Genomic DNA, 18,384 nt, shown 5'->3' on the forward strand with positions numbered 1-18,384 from the left:
CCACATGAAGTAAAACAGGCATCTCACATTTATTAGCTAAAACAGCTACTGCTTCCTTTAACTTCACCCACCTTACAACTTCCCTTTTCAGGGTAAATGGAAACTATTACTCCAGATGTTTAGGTTAAAAAAAAAAAAAAAGCCAACAAAAAACCCTGTAGGCATTCTTGACTCTCTCTTATGACTCACATCTGACCCATATTTTAACTTCTCATAAGGATCTAGGACTGGAATGAGAAAACATATTCCAATTTGCTAAGTGCCTTGTTTACTTTTTTGAGCATGAATATTCAGGATATTGTACATAACTGGTTTCGAAACAAATCAACAGCAAAAAAGGATAACTGAATTTGACAAAGTTACAGTTGTAACATTTAATTTTCTGAGTTTATTCATATATACCAAGGAGAAGCAAGATGGGGTTAGAGATAGAGGCCACGGGGAGTGGGTGTGTATGGTGGTGGTGATATGATACTTAGAAAAAGAAGGAAAAGACTAAGATTTCATCAGTAAGTCTCCTAGTTTCCTATTTTTACGGCAGATTTATCACATGGTATAAGAGTTTGCATAGACTATTATAACTTGAGAAAACTGTACATGTAGAGTGTTCAACCTCCTTGCTGATATCATGCTCAATATTCATATTCTAGCTTTACTGAGGGGAGAAAATGCAGTGTTGGGCAGCTGACATTTATATTTCTTATCGTAAATTAATGAAGTGACAGTTTACCAGTTGGACTCTTTTACTAGTTTGCTTAATGTGAAGTTCTGCTTATCTGTGAGAAAATAGATAAAAAATCATGTTTCTGGAACTAAAAAAAACAACTAAACTTATCAGAGCTCTGTGGCCCTCTAAAGACACTAATAACTTGTGAGACTATCTGAGACAGTTACAATGCACAATTTTACTTTTCACCTCCAATAAATACTCCATACAGTGACTTTCATAGAATGAATTCTCAAAAAATATTTGTTAAACGAAAGAAGTAAACTATCTCTTAGATACGTCTTTTCTTCAACATTGATTATATACTAAGTTAGGGCTAGAAGAAATTCAAAAACACACTCATCACTAGCTAGAAAGGAATGTGTCCCTACCATCACCTGGTTTTCTTCCTAATTTAGTGTCAGCTCCTCTTCCTTTTAAATGTTGGATTTTCTCCATGGTATGTACTAGGCCTTCTTCTAGTCTTACTACAAAAGTACTTTCAATCTCTACCATGTCAACATTTACAACTATATGCTAACGTCTCCCGAATCTTTACCTCTAGCTCAAACCTCAGAAGGTAAACACCAGACCTATCAAACTTTCTGTTTTATATGTCAACTTGGCTAGTTCATAACAGTCATGTTAATTAATTCAAAACATAGCCCAAAACATCTCATCTCTCTCTTTAACCCTCCAATTGCTTCTGTCCTCCTATTCCAGCAAATAGCGTCACCATCTATCCTGTTGTTCTAGCCAGAAACTTGAGGATCTAACTTGACTCCTTCCTTTCTACTCCCATATCAAAGCTATTTTTAGGTCCACTAAGTTCACATCCTTAATGTACTTTGAATGCATCCACTTATTTCCATTTCCATGGCTACCACTAAAGTTCAAACTACTACATTTCTCACGTGAACTATAGCAATGATCACTTATCTGGTCTACAGCATACACTCTAACCTATCCATTCTTGCCCCTAGACAAAGTTACTTTTTGAACAAAAATCTGATCAAATAATTTCCCTGTTTAAAACTTTTTCATGGTTCCCTGTAACCTTTAGAAAAAAATTAGGGGCACCTAGGTGACTCAGTAAGTTGAGCATCCAACTTTGGTTCAGGCCATGATCTCATGGTTCATGAGTTTGAGCCCCACATTGGGCTCTGTGTTGACAGCTCAGAGCCTGGAGCCTGCTTCAAATTCTGTGTCTCCTCTCTCTGCCCATTCCCCACTCACACACTGTCTCTCTCAAAAATAAATAAATCAATTAATTAATAAATTAATAAGTAAACAAACATTAAAAATTTTAGAATAAAATCAGAAATACTTTACATTATTTACAAGGTTTTCTGAATCTGCTGTGGTAGGCATCTTCTAAAACAGTCCCTAATGGGCCTGTTTCAAGATGGCAATGTAGGAGGATCCTGAACACATAACCTCTCACAGACATAACAAATCTACAGCTACAAGCCAAACTATTTCCTCTGAAAGAAACCCAAAAACTAGGTGAGTGATTCCTTCACATTACACAAAAAGAAAAAAATCCATATAAAAATGAGGAGAGGCTGAAACAAAATCTTGCTATAAACCCTACCTGTGTTATGCTAACCCACAATTAAAGGGAACTCACAATCCCAAGCTTCTCCCTGAAAAGCAGAATTTGAAAACCACATCAGGTACCCCAACTTTTAAGAACTGCACCCAAGACACAAGCCTCCAAACACCTAGCTTAGAAAGTAAATAGAGCACAAGTCCATAAAACCTACAAAACTATACATAGGGAACCAAAAACAGTTCTTAAAGGATTTGTGCAAATTCACCCACCCCAGAGCCTAACACAAATGCAACTAATTAAGAAATGACCGCACTTCTGTGAAAAAGGCTTACTTGTGTATCTTAAAACTTCAGCCCAAAGGGCAAGCATTTAATTTAACACATATCTAAAGGCCTACGACAATTTCCTCCAGAGTCCTCAGAGGATAGGTGCAGTCATCGTGTTCTCCCTCTGCTGTGCTCCAGGTCACTGGAATCAACTGAAAAATATATGTACACTTCTAGTACCCCAGCTTCTTTTGCAGCTTCCACTCAAGGGATGCCCCTTGATTGCTTGGCTCTGGTGGCCAATGGGGCTTACATTAGTGGGAATAATAGGATTTTAACAAATACTAAAACAGTTCTTAGGCTTTCCCCAACCCCCACCACCACCACCTCCACAACCACCAGGCATAGCAAATCAAAACAAATCCCCAGGTGTTCTGTTAAAGAGACCTACTGGCAGATCTTTATAGCTATGACCTGAGTAACAGGCTTCTAATTAAACACACATCTGGGGGTCAACCAAAGACTAGGGAGGCTGGTTGGTAGGCACCATTTTCACATTCTCTCTCTGTCCCATCCTAGACTGTCAGTGTCTTGAAGAAAACAGCTTGTGTAGGCATCTGACTCACAGATTTTTTTTCAGCTGAAACACAGAGGAAATAGAAATATAGCCCACTAGACACCCTACCAACCCTGACAGCCTGGCTCTGGGGGTCAGCAAGGCTTGTGCTCAAGGGTTCAATGGAATGGTAACAAACAAACAAACAGTTATTAACTAGCTATCACTCCAGGGCTCAATAAAAAGGAAGCAGACAGAAAGCCCAACTCCCAGTCTTCCCCCTGAAAAAGCAATATTTGCATACTTTAAAAGCTACTGCCCTAGAGTCTGGGCTTCCAATCCACTCTAGGTACTGACTGAGATCCTTAGGTAGGACAGTGACAGGTCTTGGCACAATCTCAACTACTGGGAGCCAGTAAGCCATAAAGCTGCCTGGATAATCACAAAGGTTTGAGAGACAGTAAAGAGCTAGGGCTGGATTAAATAAAGCCAGAATGGCTTCTCCTACAGAAGCCATTCCTTCAAGATAGCTGTTTTAGCTAATCCATAAAAATCGCAGAGTCAAGTGGGGGAAAAACAGAAGAATTACACTACAAACAAAAGAACAACGTAAAATCCCAGAAAAAGACCTTAATGAAACAGAAATAAGTGAATTACCTGACAAAGAGTGCAAAATAATGGTCATAAAGGTGCTTACCAAGTTAATAAGAATGAAAAATGAATTTTGAAAAAGAGACATAAAACACAGGAAAGTACCAAAGAGAAGTCATAGAGCTGAAGAAGACAATAACTGCACTAAAAAATGTAACTGAAAGATTCAACAGAAGCCTAGATGGAGTAGAAGAAAGTATCCACGAACTTGAAGACAGGGCAGTGTAATTCATCCAATTAGTGCAGCAAAAAGGAATGAAAAAGAGTGAAGACAGCTTAAGGGACCAAGGAGACAATATCAAGCATACCAACATTCATATTATAGGTGTCCCAGGAGAAGAGAAAGGGGAAGAAAACTTATTTGAAGAAAGAAAAGGCTGAAAATTTCACTAGACTGGGGAAGAAAACAGATATCCAGATAAAGAGAGCACAGAATTACAAATAGGATGAGCCCAAAGACACCCACACCAAGACATATTATTACTAAAGTATCTTAAAAGTGGCAAAAAGAAAAGCAATTTGTTACATACAAAGGAAACCCTTAACACAAGAATGAACATGTATTTCAGAAGAAACTTTGCAAATCAAAAGGAAGTAGCACATATTCAAAGTGGCAGAAGAAGAAAAAATTGTCAATCAAGAATACCAAAGTTGTTCTTCAGAACTGAAGGAAAAATAAAAGAGTTTTTCAGACGAGCAAAACCAAAGTAAGTCATCACTACAAGACCAGTTTTACAGGTAATCATAAGGAGTCTTCTTTAATCTGAAACAAAAGTGCTAATTAGTAACAGGAAAGTATGAGAATACAATTAACTCTTGAACAAGGTTTGGACAAAAGGGTTTGAACTGCATGGGTCCAGTTATACCCAGATATTTTACAGTATGGTACTGTAAATGTATTTTCTCTTCCTTATAATTTTCTCAATAACATTCTCTTTTCTCCAGCTTGCTTTATTATAAAAACATAAGAATGTTATAAAAATTATAACATATAAAATATGTTAATTCCTTATGTTATTAAGGCTTCCTAGTAAGCTGGTAGTAATTAAGTTTTTGTCTAGTCAAAAGTTATACACAGATTTCATCTGCCTGGTAGAGGGGGTTGCTACCCATAACTCCCAAGTTGTTCAAAGATCAACTGTATAAATCTCATTAGTAAAGGCAAATATAGTAAAATACAGAATAATCAAATGTTGTAAAGGTGCTAATCACTTATAAAGCTAGTAAGAAGGTTAAAGTATGAAAGTAAAAATAACTGTAAATTCATTAATCTGTTGAGGAATACACAAAATGAAAAATAAATCATGACATCATGACATTGAAAACACAAAACATGGAAGGGAGAGTAAAAATATAAAACCTTAGAATACATTCTAGGGGCACCTGGCTGGCTCAATCAGAGAAGCATGTGACTCTTGATCTCAGGGTCATGAGTGTGAACCCCCATTGGGTATAGAGATTACTTAAAGAAATAAACTTTTACAAGGCTTTAGAATACATTCTGACTTAAGTGGCTCTCAACTTCAGACTGTTATAACTTTTTTTTTTTTTTTTTAGAAAAATACTTCATTTTGTCATGGAAAAAAGCATCAATCAAGATTCATACTTATTTGGAAAAAACCTGAAAATTTATTAATATGTGGTCATCCTATTCCACATGAAAATGAAAAGGTGCTATAAGTTCTCTAAGTATTGCAGTCTGAAAAAACAAAGAAAGGGAAAGGGAAAAATGAAATCACTTGATTTTGGGAATCATCTTACATTATGAATAATCTACCAAGCAACATCAAAAAAATCCTTTGTTTCTATAGTAGCTTTGAGTTTATAGTTCTTGGGATTAACTTCCATTGACGACATCTCACTGACAAGCTTCAGGGGCGCCTGTGGCTCAGTCAGTTAAGCGTCCAACTGCAGCTTAGGTCATGATCTCACAGTTCGTGGGTTCGAGCCCCGCATTGGGGTCTGTGCTGACTTCGGATTCTGTGTCTCCCGCTCTCTCTGACCCTCCCCTGCTCACAGTCTCTCTCTCTCTCTCAGAAATAAACAAAACATTAAAAAAAATTTTTTTAAAAGCTTCATTTCAGCAATCCCATGTGCAATTAATTTAAAAATATATAAAATAGGGACACCTGGGTGGCTCAGTTGGTTAAGCATCTGACTCTTGATTTCGGTTCAGGTCATGATCTCATGGTTCCTAAGATTGAGCCCTGCATCGGGCTCTGTGCTGGTAGTGCAGATCCTGCTTGGAGTCTCTCTTTCTGTCTCTCTGTTCTTCCCTTGCTTGCAGGCATGCATGCATGCTCTCTCTCTCTCTCAAAATAAATTAGAAAATATACATACATACATATATATGTAAAATAATGCAGTGTATCTTTTCTCATCACCCCAGAAATCATAACATTTGTGAAAACTGTTTTGTCTGAAAAAGAGTTAAGCTATAAGTTTTGCCTAAAGCAAAACTCTGCCTTTCCAGCCCATTTGAATGCAACATCCACTGGAAGCTGAAATCCACTAAAATCCTAGTTGAGGTCAAGTGCAGTAGGGGGAGAAGTGTTGAAAAGACCACTCTGTATATATGTACTTTGTCTGGATTTACATGTGTCCTTTTGGCAAATGAAGTGCTGGCTGCAGGCTGTAATCTGTAAAACTGCTGGCTGTTATCTGCTGTATATCTGTGTTTTGCCCAATAGCAACTGGCTGGCAGAGAAAGAAAGGTATGTTTTTCAATGCAGTTACAATGATATGACAAATCATTGATGGATGAGCCTATTGATCCTGGGGATGATGGCTTGGGGAACTGTGGCCTCCTGGGGTTGGGTTTGGTCCAGCTGTACAGGAAAGAAACGGGCTCTCATCTAGAGCTGGTATGAAGTTTTTGAGGCACATTGCTGACTCCACAGAGCTCACTTCAGAAATTCTGGCCCCATGGCAGAAAACTGTTAACTGACTTGGATCTTTGCCATCTTTTCTCAGCACATCAACAAGGAGCCTGAAGTAGGTGATGATAAATCAGTTATAAACATGTAGTGGAGACAGGCGTGTTTGTTGGAACAGTAATGCTTTTCCTTGCTCTGAAGGATAGGCATTGTATCAGTGCTCATATAGACAATCACAGAGAATCTGAACAGATTCCTTGAGCAGGTTCCCCTTTGCCTTCTCTTGCCTGCACCAGCAGAGGAAAGGTCCAGGGGGATGTACATGTTGTCATGATTCTCCATCTCACTGGTCAACGCTGAAACAACACCTTTCTTGCTTTTCATTCTGGAGTTCCCTCCTGCCACTTCCAGCACAGGGCAATGTGAGGGTCTCCAAGGGCCAGGAGTGGGGACAGAGTAGAGACATGATTGTTGTACTCTCTGGCAACTTTCCTGTAACTTATAACTTGTAAGATGTGCTCCAGTCATTATTGTTAATCAAGGCGCTCAGATCCCAGGCACCTGCTCCTTGGGTTGAACTGAGGTGACACCTGGACTTCCTCCTGCCACCATCTTCTGGCAGCCAGCCAGGGGCTCTTCCCTGCCCAACTCATTACCCTCACCACTCCTCTCCTTTTTTCCTGCTCCTGCTTGGTGGATCCCAGGACTGTCAGAATAAGATAGCTATTATAACTCTTAAAACTCGTGGTAACTACAAAGCAAAAACCAATAAACACACACCAAAGAAAGTATTCTAGGCATACCACTAAAAAAAATCATCAATCACAAAGGCTGAGAGCAAGAGAAGAAAGCAACAAAGGAATTACAAAACAGCCACACAACAACAGAATAGCAATAGTAAATTCATACTTTTAAATGTTAATAGACCAAATTCTCCAATCAAAACACAGTAGATGAATAGATAAAAAAACAAAACAAGGGGCACTTGGGTGGTTCAGTTGGTTAAGCATCTGACTTTGGCTCAGTTTATGATCTTGTGGTTCGTGAGCTCAAGGCCCACATTGGGCTCTGTGCTGAGAGCTCAGAGCCTGGAACCTGCTTCAGATTCTGTCTCTCTCTCTCTCTGCCCCTCCCCCACTCATGCACTGTGTCTTGCTCTCTCAGAAACAAATAAACATTAAAAAAAAATTTTTTTAAATCAGACTACAAAAGCTGCTGCCTATAAGAGGCACACTTCATCTTTAAGGACACAAACTGAAAGTGGAGGGTGGAAAAAGATATTCCATGCAAATACGAACTAAAAGAAAGCTGGAGTGGCTACAATTACACGAAATAAAGTAGACGTTAAGACAAAGAGTATACTAAGAGACAAAGTCATTACAAAATAATAAAGCGCTCAATCCAAAAAGATATAATAGTTGTGAATATTTATGCACCTAAATATATAAAGAAAATATTAACAACCCAAGAGACAAACAGCAATATAGTAATAGTAAGGGACTTCAATCTCCACTTTCAGCAGTGAGATGTAGATCACGCAGACAGAATAGCAATTAAAAAATATCACCAACATATCAGACCAGATGGACTTAACACATACAGAACATTCCACCTCAAAAAACAGAATACATATTCTTCTCAATGGAACATTATTGAAGACAGATCATATGTTAGGCTACAAAATAAGTCTTAATAAACTTAAGAAAACTGAAATCGTATCAAGCATCTTTTCCAAACATAATGGTATAAAACTAGAAATAAATTACAAAAAGAAAACTGGAAAATTCATGTATATGTGGAGATTAAACATCATGCCACTGAACAACCAACAGGTCAAAGAAGATATGAAAAGAAAAATTTGAAAATACTTTGAAGCAAGTGCAAGTGGAGATACAACATATGAAAATTTATGGGATGAAGCAAAAGCAGATCTAAGAGGAAAGTTCAAAGCAATCTATGCCTACATTTAAAAAAAAACCCAACAACAAAAAACCCCTCCTAATATATAACCTAATTTTATCTCTCAAAGAGCTTAAAAAAAAAAAAAATGTGAAAGTTAGTAAAAGAAATAACAAAGATCAGAGGAGAAATAAATGAAATCGAGACTAAACAGAAGAAATCAATGAAATAAACAGGTGGCATTTTGAAAAGTAAAACAGAGGCACCTGGGTGGCTCAGTCAACTGAACGTCTTACTTCAGCTCAGGTCATGGTCTCACGACTCGTGAGTTCAAGCCCCACACAGGGCTCTGTGCTGACAGCTCAGAGCCTGGAGCATGCTTCGGATTCTGTGTCTCCCTCTCTCTCTGTTCCTACCCCACTGCACTCTGTCTCTCTCTCAAAAATAAATAAACATTAAAAAAGTGTTTTTAAAAAAATCAGAAGTGAAAGAGAACTGATACCTTAGAAATACAAAGGACTTAAAAAGATTAAGAAAAATCATATGCCCACAAACTAGACAACTCAGAAGAAATGAATATAGTCTCCCAAAATTCAATAAACAGAAAATCTGAACAGACCAATTATCAAGAATCAAATTGAATCACTAATCAAAAAATGCCAAACAAACAAAAGCCCAAGACCAGATGGTTTCATAGATGAAATCTACCCAACATTTAGAAGTTAACATCTATTCTTCTCAAACTTTTCCAAAACGTACAAGAGAAATAAAAACTTCCAAATTCATTCTATGAGGCCAGCACTTTTACCCAGATACCAAAACCAGATACAACAAAAGAAAACTCCAGGCTAAAGATCTCTGGTGAACACAGATGCAAATATCCTCAACACAATATTAGCAATTTGAATAAAAAAACATGGGGGGGGACCTCATCACAATCAAGTGAAATTTATTCCCAAGATGCAAGGATGGTTCAATATCTGTGAATCATCAATTTGATACATTATATCAGTAAGAGAAAGGATGAAAACCAAATGATCATTTCAACAGATGGAAAAAAAAACATTTCACAAAATACAATATCCATTCATGATCCAAGCACTCCATAAAGTAGGTGTAGTGGGAATATGTCTTAGTATAATAAAGGCCATATAATGAAAAACTCACAAATAACATCATTACTCAATGGGGAAAAATTGAGAGCTTTTCCCCTAAGGTTAGAAACAAGACAAGGATGTCCACTCTCACCACTTTTATTCAACACAGTACTGGAAGTCATAGCCATAGCAATCAGACAAGAGAAAGGAATAAAAGATACCAAGACTGGTAAGGAAGAGAGAAAACTTTCACTCTTTGCCAATGACATGCTACTATATTCAAAAAAAACCCTAAAGCTGCCAATAAAAAGCTACCAGAACTGACAAATGAATTCAGTTATTGCAGTATACAAAACTACAGTATATAAAATCAATGTACAGAAACCCATTGTATTTCTATACACTAATAACGAAGCAGAAGAGAAATAAAGAAAATAATCCCATTTACAATTGCATCAAAAAGAATAAAATACCTATAAATGAATTTAACCAAGGAAGTAAAAGACCTGTACTCTGAAAACTATAAAACACTGATGAAAGAAACTGAAGACAACATGAACAAATGAAATGACATTCCATGCTCATGGATGAGAAAACAAATATAGTTAAAATGTTCATACTACCCCAAGCAAGCTATAGATTTAATGTAATCTCTAACAAAAATATCAACAGGATTTTCCTCAAAACTGTAAAAAACAATCCTAAAATGTGTCTGGAACCATAAAAGACCCTGGATAGCCAAAGCAATCATGAAAAAGAAAAACAAAACTGGAGGTATCACAATTCCAGATTTCAAGTTATATTACAAAGCTGTAGTAATCAAGACAGTACAGTAATTGCTGATAAACAGACAGATAGATCAACGGAAAAAACATAATAGAGAGCCCAGAAATAAATCCACATTTATATGGTCAATTCATCTTTGACAAAGGAGGCAAGAATACACAACGGGTAAAAGACAGTCTCTTCAACAATGGTGTTGGGAAAACTGGACAGAAACATGCAAAAGAATTAAACTTGACCACTTTTTTACACAGTACACAAAAATAAACTCAAAATGGGTCAAGGACCTAAATGTGAGATCTGAAATCATAGAAATCCTAGAAGAGAACACAGGCAGTAATTTCTCTGGCATCAGCTGTAACAACATTTTTCCTTTTTTTTTTTTAATACTGTATTTGTTTATTTTTAAGCAAGCTCCATGCCCAATGTGGGGATTGAACTCATGACCCTGAGATCAAGAGTTGAAGGTCTACAGACTGAGCCAAGCAGAGGCCTCCACATCATTTTTCTTAATGTCTCCTGAAGCTAGGGAAACAAGCAAAAATAGGCTATTGGGACTGCATCAAAATAAAAAACCTCTGCACAGGAAACCAACAGAACTCAAAGACAACCTGAATGGGAGAAGATATTTACAAATGGCATATCTGACAAAAAGGGTTAGTATCCAAAATATATAAAGAACTTCTACAACTCAACACCCAAAAAATAATCCAACTTAAAAATGGGCAGAAGCCATGAAAAGACATTTCTCCAAAGAAGGCATACAGAACCCAACAGACACATGAAAGGACAATCAACATAACTCAGCATCAGGGAAATGCAAATCAAAATCACATTAAGATATCACCTCACATCTGTCCAAATGGCGAAAATAAAAAACCCAAGAAACAACAAGGCAAGGATGGGGAGAAAAAGGTATTTTCAAGTACTGTTGGTGTGGTTATGCAAACTTTTGCAGCCACTGTTAAAAACAGTATGGAGGTTCCTCAAAAAGTTTAATTAGGCTTCATGGCCAGCACAGAGCCCAATATGGGGCTTGAACTCACAACCTGAGATCAAGACCTGAGCTGAGATCAAGAGTTGTATGCTTAACCAACTGAGCCACCCAGGAGCTGTGATTCCTTAAAAAGATTTTTTTAAAGAGAATTACCCTATGATCCATCAATTGCACTACAGGGTATTTACCTAAAGATTATAAAAACACTAATTCAAAAGAACAAATGATATTGCAGCATTATTTACAAGAGGCAAATTAATGAAGCACTCAAGTGTCCATTGATAGAAAATGGATAAAGATGTGGTATAGATGCAATGGAATATTATTTGTGCTTAAAAAATGAAATCTTGAAATTTACAACAAAAAGGATGGCTGTAGGGTATAATGGTAAGAAGAATAAGTCAAAGAAAAACAAATACCAATGATTTCACACATATGTAGAAGTTAAGAAACAAATGGACCAAAGCAAGAAACAAACAAATAAAAGACTCAACTATAGAGAGCAAACAGATGGTTACCAGATGGGAGTTAGGTAGAGGGAGGAGTGAAACAGGTGAAGGGGATTAAGAGTACACTTACTCTCCAGGAGCAGTGAATAACTTGTGAAATTGCTGAATCACTACATTGTACACCTGAAATGAATATAACATTGTATGTTAACACTACAATTAAAATTTTTTAAAAATCCATTGAGGGGCACCTGGTTAGCTCAGTTGGTTAAGCATTCAATTCTTGATTTTAGCTCAGGCCATGATCTTGTGATCTAATAGGAGCCTGCTTGGGATTCTCTCTCTCCCTCTCTCTCTGCCCTACCCCTGTGTGTGCTCTCACATTCTTTCTCCAAATAAATAAATAAATAAATTTTAAAAATTCATTGAAAAGATAATACATCATGATTAAGTGGGTTTTATTCTAGGGATGCAAGATGACTCAACATCTACAAATCAATGAGGGTGACACAACAAAACGAAGTCCCCAAATCCCATGATTAACTCAACAGATACACAAAAAGCATCTGACAAAAATTCAATATTTATTCACAATAAAATTCTTAATAAAGTGGGTACAGAGGGAATATACCTCAACATAATAAAGACAATATATGACAAGTCCACAGATAACATACCCAATGGTGAAAAGACAAAAATTTTCTTCTAAAATGAGAATCAAGAATGTCCACTCTCACCACTTTTATTCAACACAGTATTAGAAATCCTAGCTAAAGCAATTAGGGGAGGAAAAAAGAAAGAAAAGAAAAAGGAAGGAATGAAAGAAAAGGTATCCAAATCGGAAAGAAGTAAATTTGCAGTAACATGGTATTACATATAGAAAACCCTAAAGACCTCATCAAAAAACTGTTGAAAATAATAAATTCCGTAAAGCAACAAGATACAAAATCAATACACAAAAGTCTGGATTTATATATACTAATAATGAACTATGAGAAAAAGAAAACAATTCTATTTCTAGTTTAAAAGAATACCTAGGAATAAATTTAACCAAGAAAGTGAAAGAGCTGTACACTAAAAACCATAAGACACTGATGAAAGAAACGGAAGACACAAATACATGTAAAGATATTCTGTGCTGATGGATTGTAATATTGTAAAACTATCCATACTACCTGAAGCAATCTGCAAATTCAATGGCAATTTCAAATTCCATGGCAATTTCAAATTCCAATCACAGTTTTCACAGAAACAGAAGAATCCTAAAATTTGTATGAAACCACAGAAGACCCCAAATAGCCAAAGCAACCTTGAGAAAGCAGAACAAAGCAGGAGGCATTGTGCTTCCTGATTTTAAAATATATTACAAAGTTACAGTAATCAAAGCAGTATAGTATTCACACAACTACAGACACATAGATGAATGGAACAAAATAGCTCAGAAATAAACCTGTGCATATGCAGGCCAAAAGATTTAAAATATAGGAGCCAAGAATAAACAATGAGGAACAACAATCTCTTCAAGAAGTGGTGTTCAGAAAACTGGACAACCACATGAAAAAGAATAAAACTGGCCCACCAGTTTTATTACAGCATACACAAAAATTAAGTCAAATGGACTAAAACCTTGAACATCAGATCTAAAACCATAAACTCCTAGAACAAAACATAGAAGGTAAGCTCCTTGACACTGGTCTTGGGACTCAATGACTTTTTAGATTTGACACCAAAAGCAAAGGCAACAAGAGCAAAAACAAACAAGTGAGACTTCATTAAACTAAAAAGTTGTGCACCGGAAACTATCAGCAAAATGTAAAGGCAACCTAACAAAGAAAAAAAAACCTGCACATCATATATCTGATAAGGGTTAACATCCAAAAAAATATAAAGAACTCTCACAATTCAACAGCCAAAAAACAATTTTAAAAATAGAGCAGAGTACCAGAAGAGACATTTATTTTTCAAAGACATACCGATAACCAACAGGTACATGAAAAGGTAGTCATTAGGGAAATGCAAATCAAAACCACAGTCAGATACCACCTGTTAGCATGGTAGTGTCAAAAAGACAAGAAATAACAAGCATTGGTAAGGATGTGGAGAAAAGGGGACCCTTGTGCACTGTTAGTGGGAACGTAAATTGGTGCAGCCACTACAGAAAACAGCATGGAGGTTAATTAAAAAAAAAAAAAAAACATGAAAATGGAGGGGCACCTGACTCTTGGTTTCAGCTGGGTCATGACCTCAGGGTTCCTGGGACTGAGCCCCACATCCAGCTCTGCACTGACAATGCAGAGCTTGCTTGGGATTCTCTCTCTGTCCTTCCCCTGCTCACGCTCTCACTCTCTCAAGTAAATAAGCTTTTTTTAAAAAATGTGTATTTTAGAGTTCAAATTAATTAAACATCTAGTTCAAATAATATGTATCAAATGCACTATTGACTACTGTCACCCTCCAGTCCCCTTTCAGAGACAGATAAATCAAGGCCCACAAACAGTCTAATAATAGAAAACCCAAAACTGAGACGACAATTCAACATCTTTCCTTCATATTAGGCAGATAAAACAAAGGACTCAAATAAAAAACTTTAAATCTTAAAAAGCACAAAATCTCTGCTTCAGAGTCGCAGTAACTTTTTAAAATCACACCACAAACTTTTCAAAGTCTGGGAGACTGAGCGCCTGGGAGACTGATGCAGCTGTAGTCATCTCCAAGAGTAAATATTTTCACAGCGGTCAAGGTTTCTTTCCCCTGAAGTTCTCTGCTTTCTTACAAGAAACTAGGGTGGAAGACAGAGTCTCCGGAGAAGGGGTAAGGAGGTCTCATACCTCCTCCCACCCTCCCAAACCCTCGTATTCGGAGAGGAAAGTAGGCTTCCGAAAGAGAGGGGACCGGTGTGTCGCAGTCACCTGGAGAGCTCTAGTACACCTGGCCCTGAGTTCCTACCTCAGTTCACTACATTCCCCGAGGTGGCGCGGGGACGCCCGTCTGAAGAAGGGGCTCCGGGAGCCCCGCAAGTAGTGGGGGCAGCGGGAGTCAGGGCAGTGGGGGTACCTCAGAGCCGCGGAGTCGCCAAATACACCTCCGTCCCCAGCTGCCAGCAACACCAGTTAAGAGCCAGGGTTCACGGACAGTGGCGTGTGCCAAAGGGAGAAAGCGCCAGAGTCGCGCGGCCAGCGCCATGACCTACAACTCGCTGACCCGACCCTTTATCCTTTTGGGCCGCTATGGAGCGCGCCAGAGCTAAAAAAACGCTCAAGTCCTTCCCAAGAAAGCCGTGTCTTCCCGCTTCCTGGCCAGCGCCTCTTCCGCAACACGACTTCCGGCTCGCAGGTTCTGGGGGCGGGAAATACCCGGTTTGGGTGGGACTTAGTGACCCTTCCGCGCCTGCGCATGAGTGGACTTGGAGAGGAAGGTTGTTCCCTTCTGGGTATAATCTCATTTCTGTCCTTTCCATCGGGGGAGGGGATGTGGTCTGTCAACGCTTTGGCACAAGATTAATCGACAGAACAAAATTGAAAGTTCTCTGATAGACCCGAGAATTTAAGTAAGCAAGATGAAAATATTTGTTATTTATAATTCTCTGTATCCTTCAAAGATAGGGAGAATCCTGGTAATCGTGGTATTTCCTTTTTGGAAATAAATGCTTGGAAGAATTAATCCATATAAAGAAAGGAAAGGAAGAGATTGAGAGATTGAAGGGGGAGTTCTGGAGGAAAAGAGAGACGCCAGAAAAGATAAAGAAGGTGAAGCCCAAGCTGGTTTTAGGCTTAGTAGAAAAGACAGGGAGAAGAAGCCTGCTGACAAAAAATTGATGCCCTTGTTTGCTGTGGAATGTGTGATACAAAACCCCTGGGTTCCCTTGAAAATATTTGGTAAATTGAATACCTCTCACCAGAGTCGAATACTTTTGGAAGCAATGAAGACGTTTTGAATCCTAGTTTGGGAATGATATGGGTGAAAACACAAGCTGCGAACGGAGTACCTACTATCTGGATTACATGAACATTCTTTGTGGGCAATAAGGGAAGATAGTCACAGTTTTTTTTTAAAATTAGGTTGCAATCAGGGCGCTTGGGTGGCTCAGTCAGTTGAGCATCCCACTCTTAATTTCCACTCAGGTCATGATCTCACAGTTGGTGAAATCAAGCCACCCCCCCCCCCCCCACCATGGGGTGTTTGGGATTTTTCTCTCGCCCTCTCTAACTCTCTCAAAATAACTAATCTTAAAAAAACGAAATAGGGGCACCTGGGTGGCTTAGTCGGTTGAGCGTCCGACTTTCGCTTAGGTCGTGATCTCTCTGTTCGTGGGTTCGAGCCCCGCGTCGGGCTCTGTGCTGACAGCCAGCTCAGAGCCTGGAGCCTGTCTTTGGATTCTGTATCTCCCTCTCTCTCTGACCCTCCCCTGCTCACGCTGTCTCTCTCTCTCTCTCTCTCTCTCTTTCTCTCTCTCTCAGAAATAAATAAAACATTTAAAAATTTAAAAAAATAAATAAATAAAAATAAAATTAGGTTGAATTGATAGAGTACCTATATAGCATTACATAGTGAAATAACACTTAATTTGGTCTTCCCAACTACCTTGTGAAATAATGAGTATGCCAAATTAACAAGAGGACTATAGCTCAAAGAGATTTATTCACTAGTAGGCATTGTTGGGAGACTGGAATCCATGTTTTTAAATTCCAAGTCCAATCCTCCCTCTATATGATTGCTCCCTACACCACTTGCCATTAAATCAGCCTTTCTTTAGGATTGCATCAGTAATATTTTATTTTCTTTGTTTTTAAAGTATATTTTAAAAAATAGAGAGAACCTCTTCTTAACTTTTTTTGAACCCTAGTATTTTTTTTCCAAAGGGAAACGTGTTTACATATTTCTACTGATATAGCTACCTCAATATTCCTAGATAATATGTTCATATAACTGGATGCCATGATAATCCTGAAATTGAGTTTCTAGTATCTTAGCCAGAGTAAAGAAGTTTTGTTTAAAGATTTTATTTTTAAACTAGTCTATATGCCCAACATGGGGGTAAAACTTATAACCCTAAGATCAAGTGTCATATGCTCTACTGACTGAGCCAGCCAGGTGGTCCAGCCAGAGTGAAATTTTATTTTATTTTTTAATGTTTATTCATTTCTGAGAGACAGAAACAGAGACAGAGTGTGAGTCGGGGAAAGGCAGAGAGAGAGAGAGAGGGAGGCACAGAAACCCAAACAGGCTCCAGGCTCCAACCTGTCAGCACAGAGCCTGACACAGGACTCAAACCGATGAACTGTGCGACCATGGCCTGAGCCAAAGTCCTACGCTTAACTGACTGAGCCACCCAGGTGCCCCTAGCATGAAATTTTCATTAAAAATTTTTTGAAAAAATTTAGATCCTTAGAAATGTTGTAGGAACTCCTGTTTCTTTTTTCACTTAGATTCAGCCATTCTTAATATTTTTTCACATTTGCTTTACCTTTCTTTACATATATTATATATTATACATATTATATTCCTATTATTATTTTCTGTTGTTAGATCATTTGAGAGTAGATTGCAGATAATCATGACTCTTCATGCTTAGAAACATTCTCTTATTTAGTTCCAATACAGTAATCAAATTCAGGAAATTTAAATTGACTGAGTACTACTTTTTAATATCCAAATTGTGCTTATTGTCTCAATGCTGTTCTTCATAGCAATCATTTTTTTCCCAAATCAGGATCAAATCCTGATTATGTATTTTTGTGTTGTATTTAACTATTATGTTTCTTTAGTTTCCTTAAGTCTGTAATATTTCTTGGCTCCAGGTACACTATCTTTTCTTTCCTACAGTGAGCCTCAGCCCTCCCTACATGATATTCTCTTTGTCAGAATTCCTTCTCATTCCACTACTTTGGTACCCTCCTCCTTCCTCCAACCCCACTCCATTGTTTTTTACCTAGCCAATTTTTATTCATTTTTAAAAATATTTTATTTTTAAGTAATCTCTACACTCAACATGGAGCTCAAACTCACAACTCTGAGATCAAGAGTCACAAATCTACCAACTGAGGCAGCCAGGCATCCCTCTATTCATCTTTTAGCACTCAGCCCAAAGGTCCCTTCCTTAGAAACACTTTTCTTGATTCCTCCTGCTACACTTTCATTCCCTTCATGGCTCTAAGCTCATTTTGTAGTTTCATATGTATATTTGTGATAACCTGGAGTATATTTTGGAGGTCGAGTTGATAAGAATTGGTAATGTGTGCCTTCGCTATACTGTAAACTCAGTGACATCTCTGATTTTTGCTTATTTCAGAACCTGGCACAGTTTCTTCATTCTAAAAGTATGTGTTACATATCTGTAATATGCCTCATACTCTTCTAGATGTGAATGAACAGTTCCTAGTGGACTATATATTTTAGTTGGGGAAATACAGTAAGCAAAATAAATAAGTAAAAGATGTACTAGATGATGACAAATGCTAACAAAAAAGATAAAACATGAAAGGGTTCGGGCATATTTCTATGTAGGCATTGAACTTTTTTAAGCAGGGTGGTGGCCACAGAAAGCTTCAC

The 18,384-nt window shown here is 37.8% G+C and overlaps 1 protein-coding gene and 1 pseudogene across 3 annotated transcripts in view; both read right to left on the reverse strand.

The window, feature by feature from the left end:
- The window catches only part of RMDN1 (regulator of microtubule dynamics 1), a 52,049-nt gene extending 36,908 nt beyond the window's left edge, over positions 1 to 15,141 (reverse strand). For 2 of the 3 annotated variants that reach the window (XM_039223462.1, XM_039223460.1), the window contains exon 1: positions 14,890 to 15,141. In XM_039223462.1, the coding sequence (XP_039079393.1) occupies positions 14,890 to 15,018 (129 nt within the window). In that variant the 5' untranslated portion in view covers positions 15,019 to 15,141. Of the gene's footprint in view, positions 1 to 14,781 lie in introns of all 3 variants that reach the window. The other variant, XM_039223463.1, reaches the window with a different exon arrangement.
- LOC120225208 lies at positions 6,170 to 11,125 on the reverse strand (annotated as a pseudogene).
- Positions 15,142 to 18,384: the final 3,243 nt, after the last annotated feature.

Source organism: Hyaena hyaena, unplaced genomic scaffold, assembly GCF_003009895.1.
Source record: "Hyaena hyaena isolate Hyena2069 unplaced genomic scaffold, ASM300989v1 scaffold_1352, whole genome shotgun sequence".
NCBI lineage: Eukaryota > Metazoa > Chordata > Mammalia > Carnivora > Hyaenidae > Hyaena > Hyaena hyaena.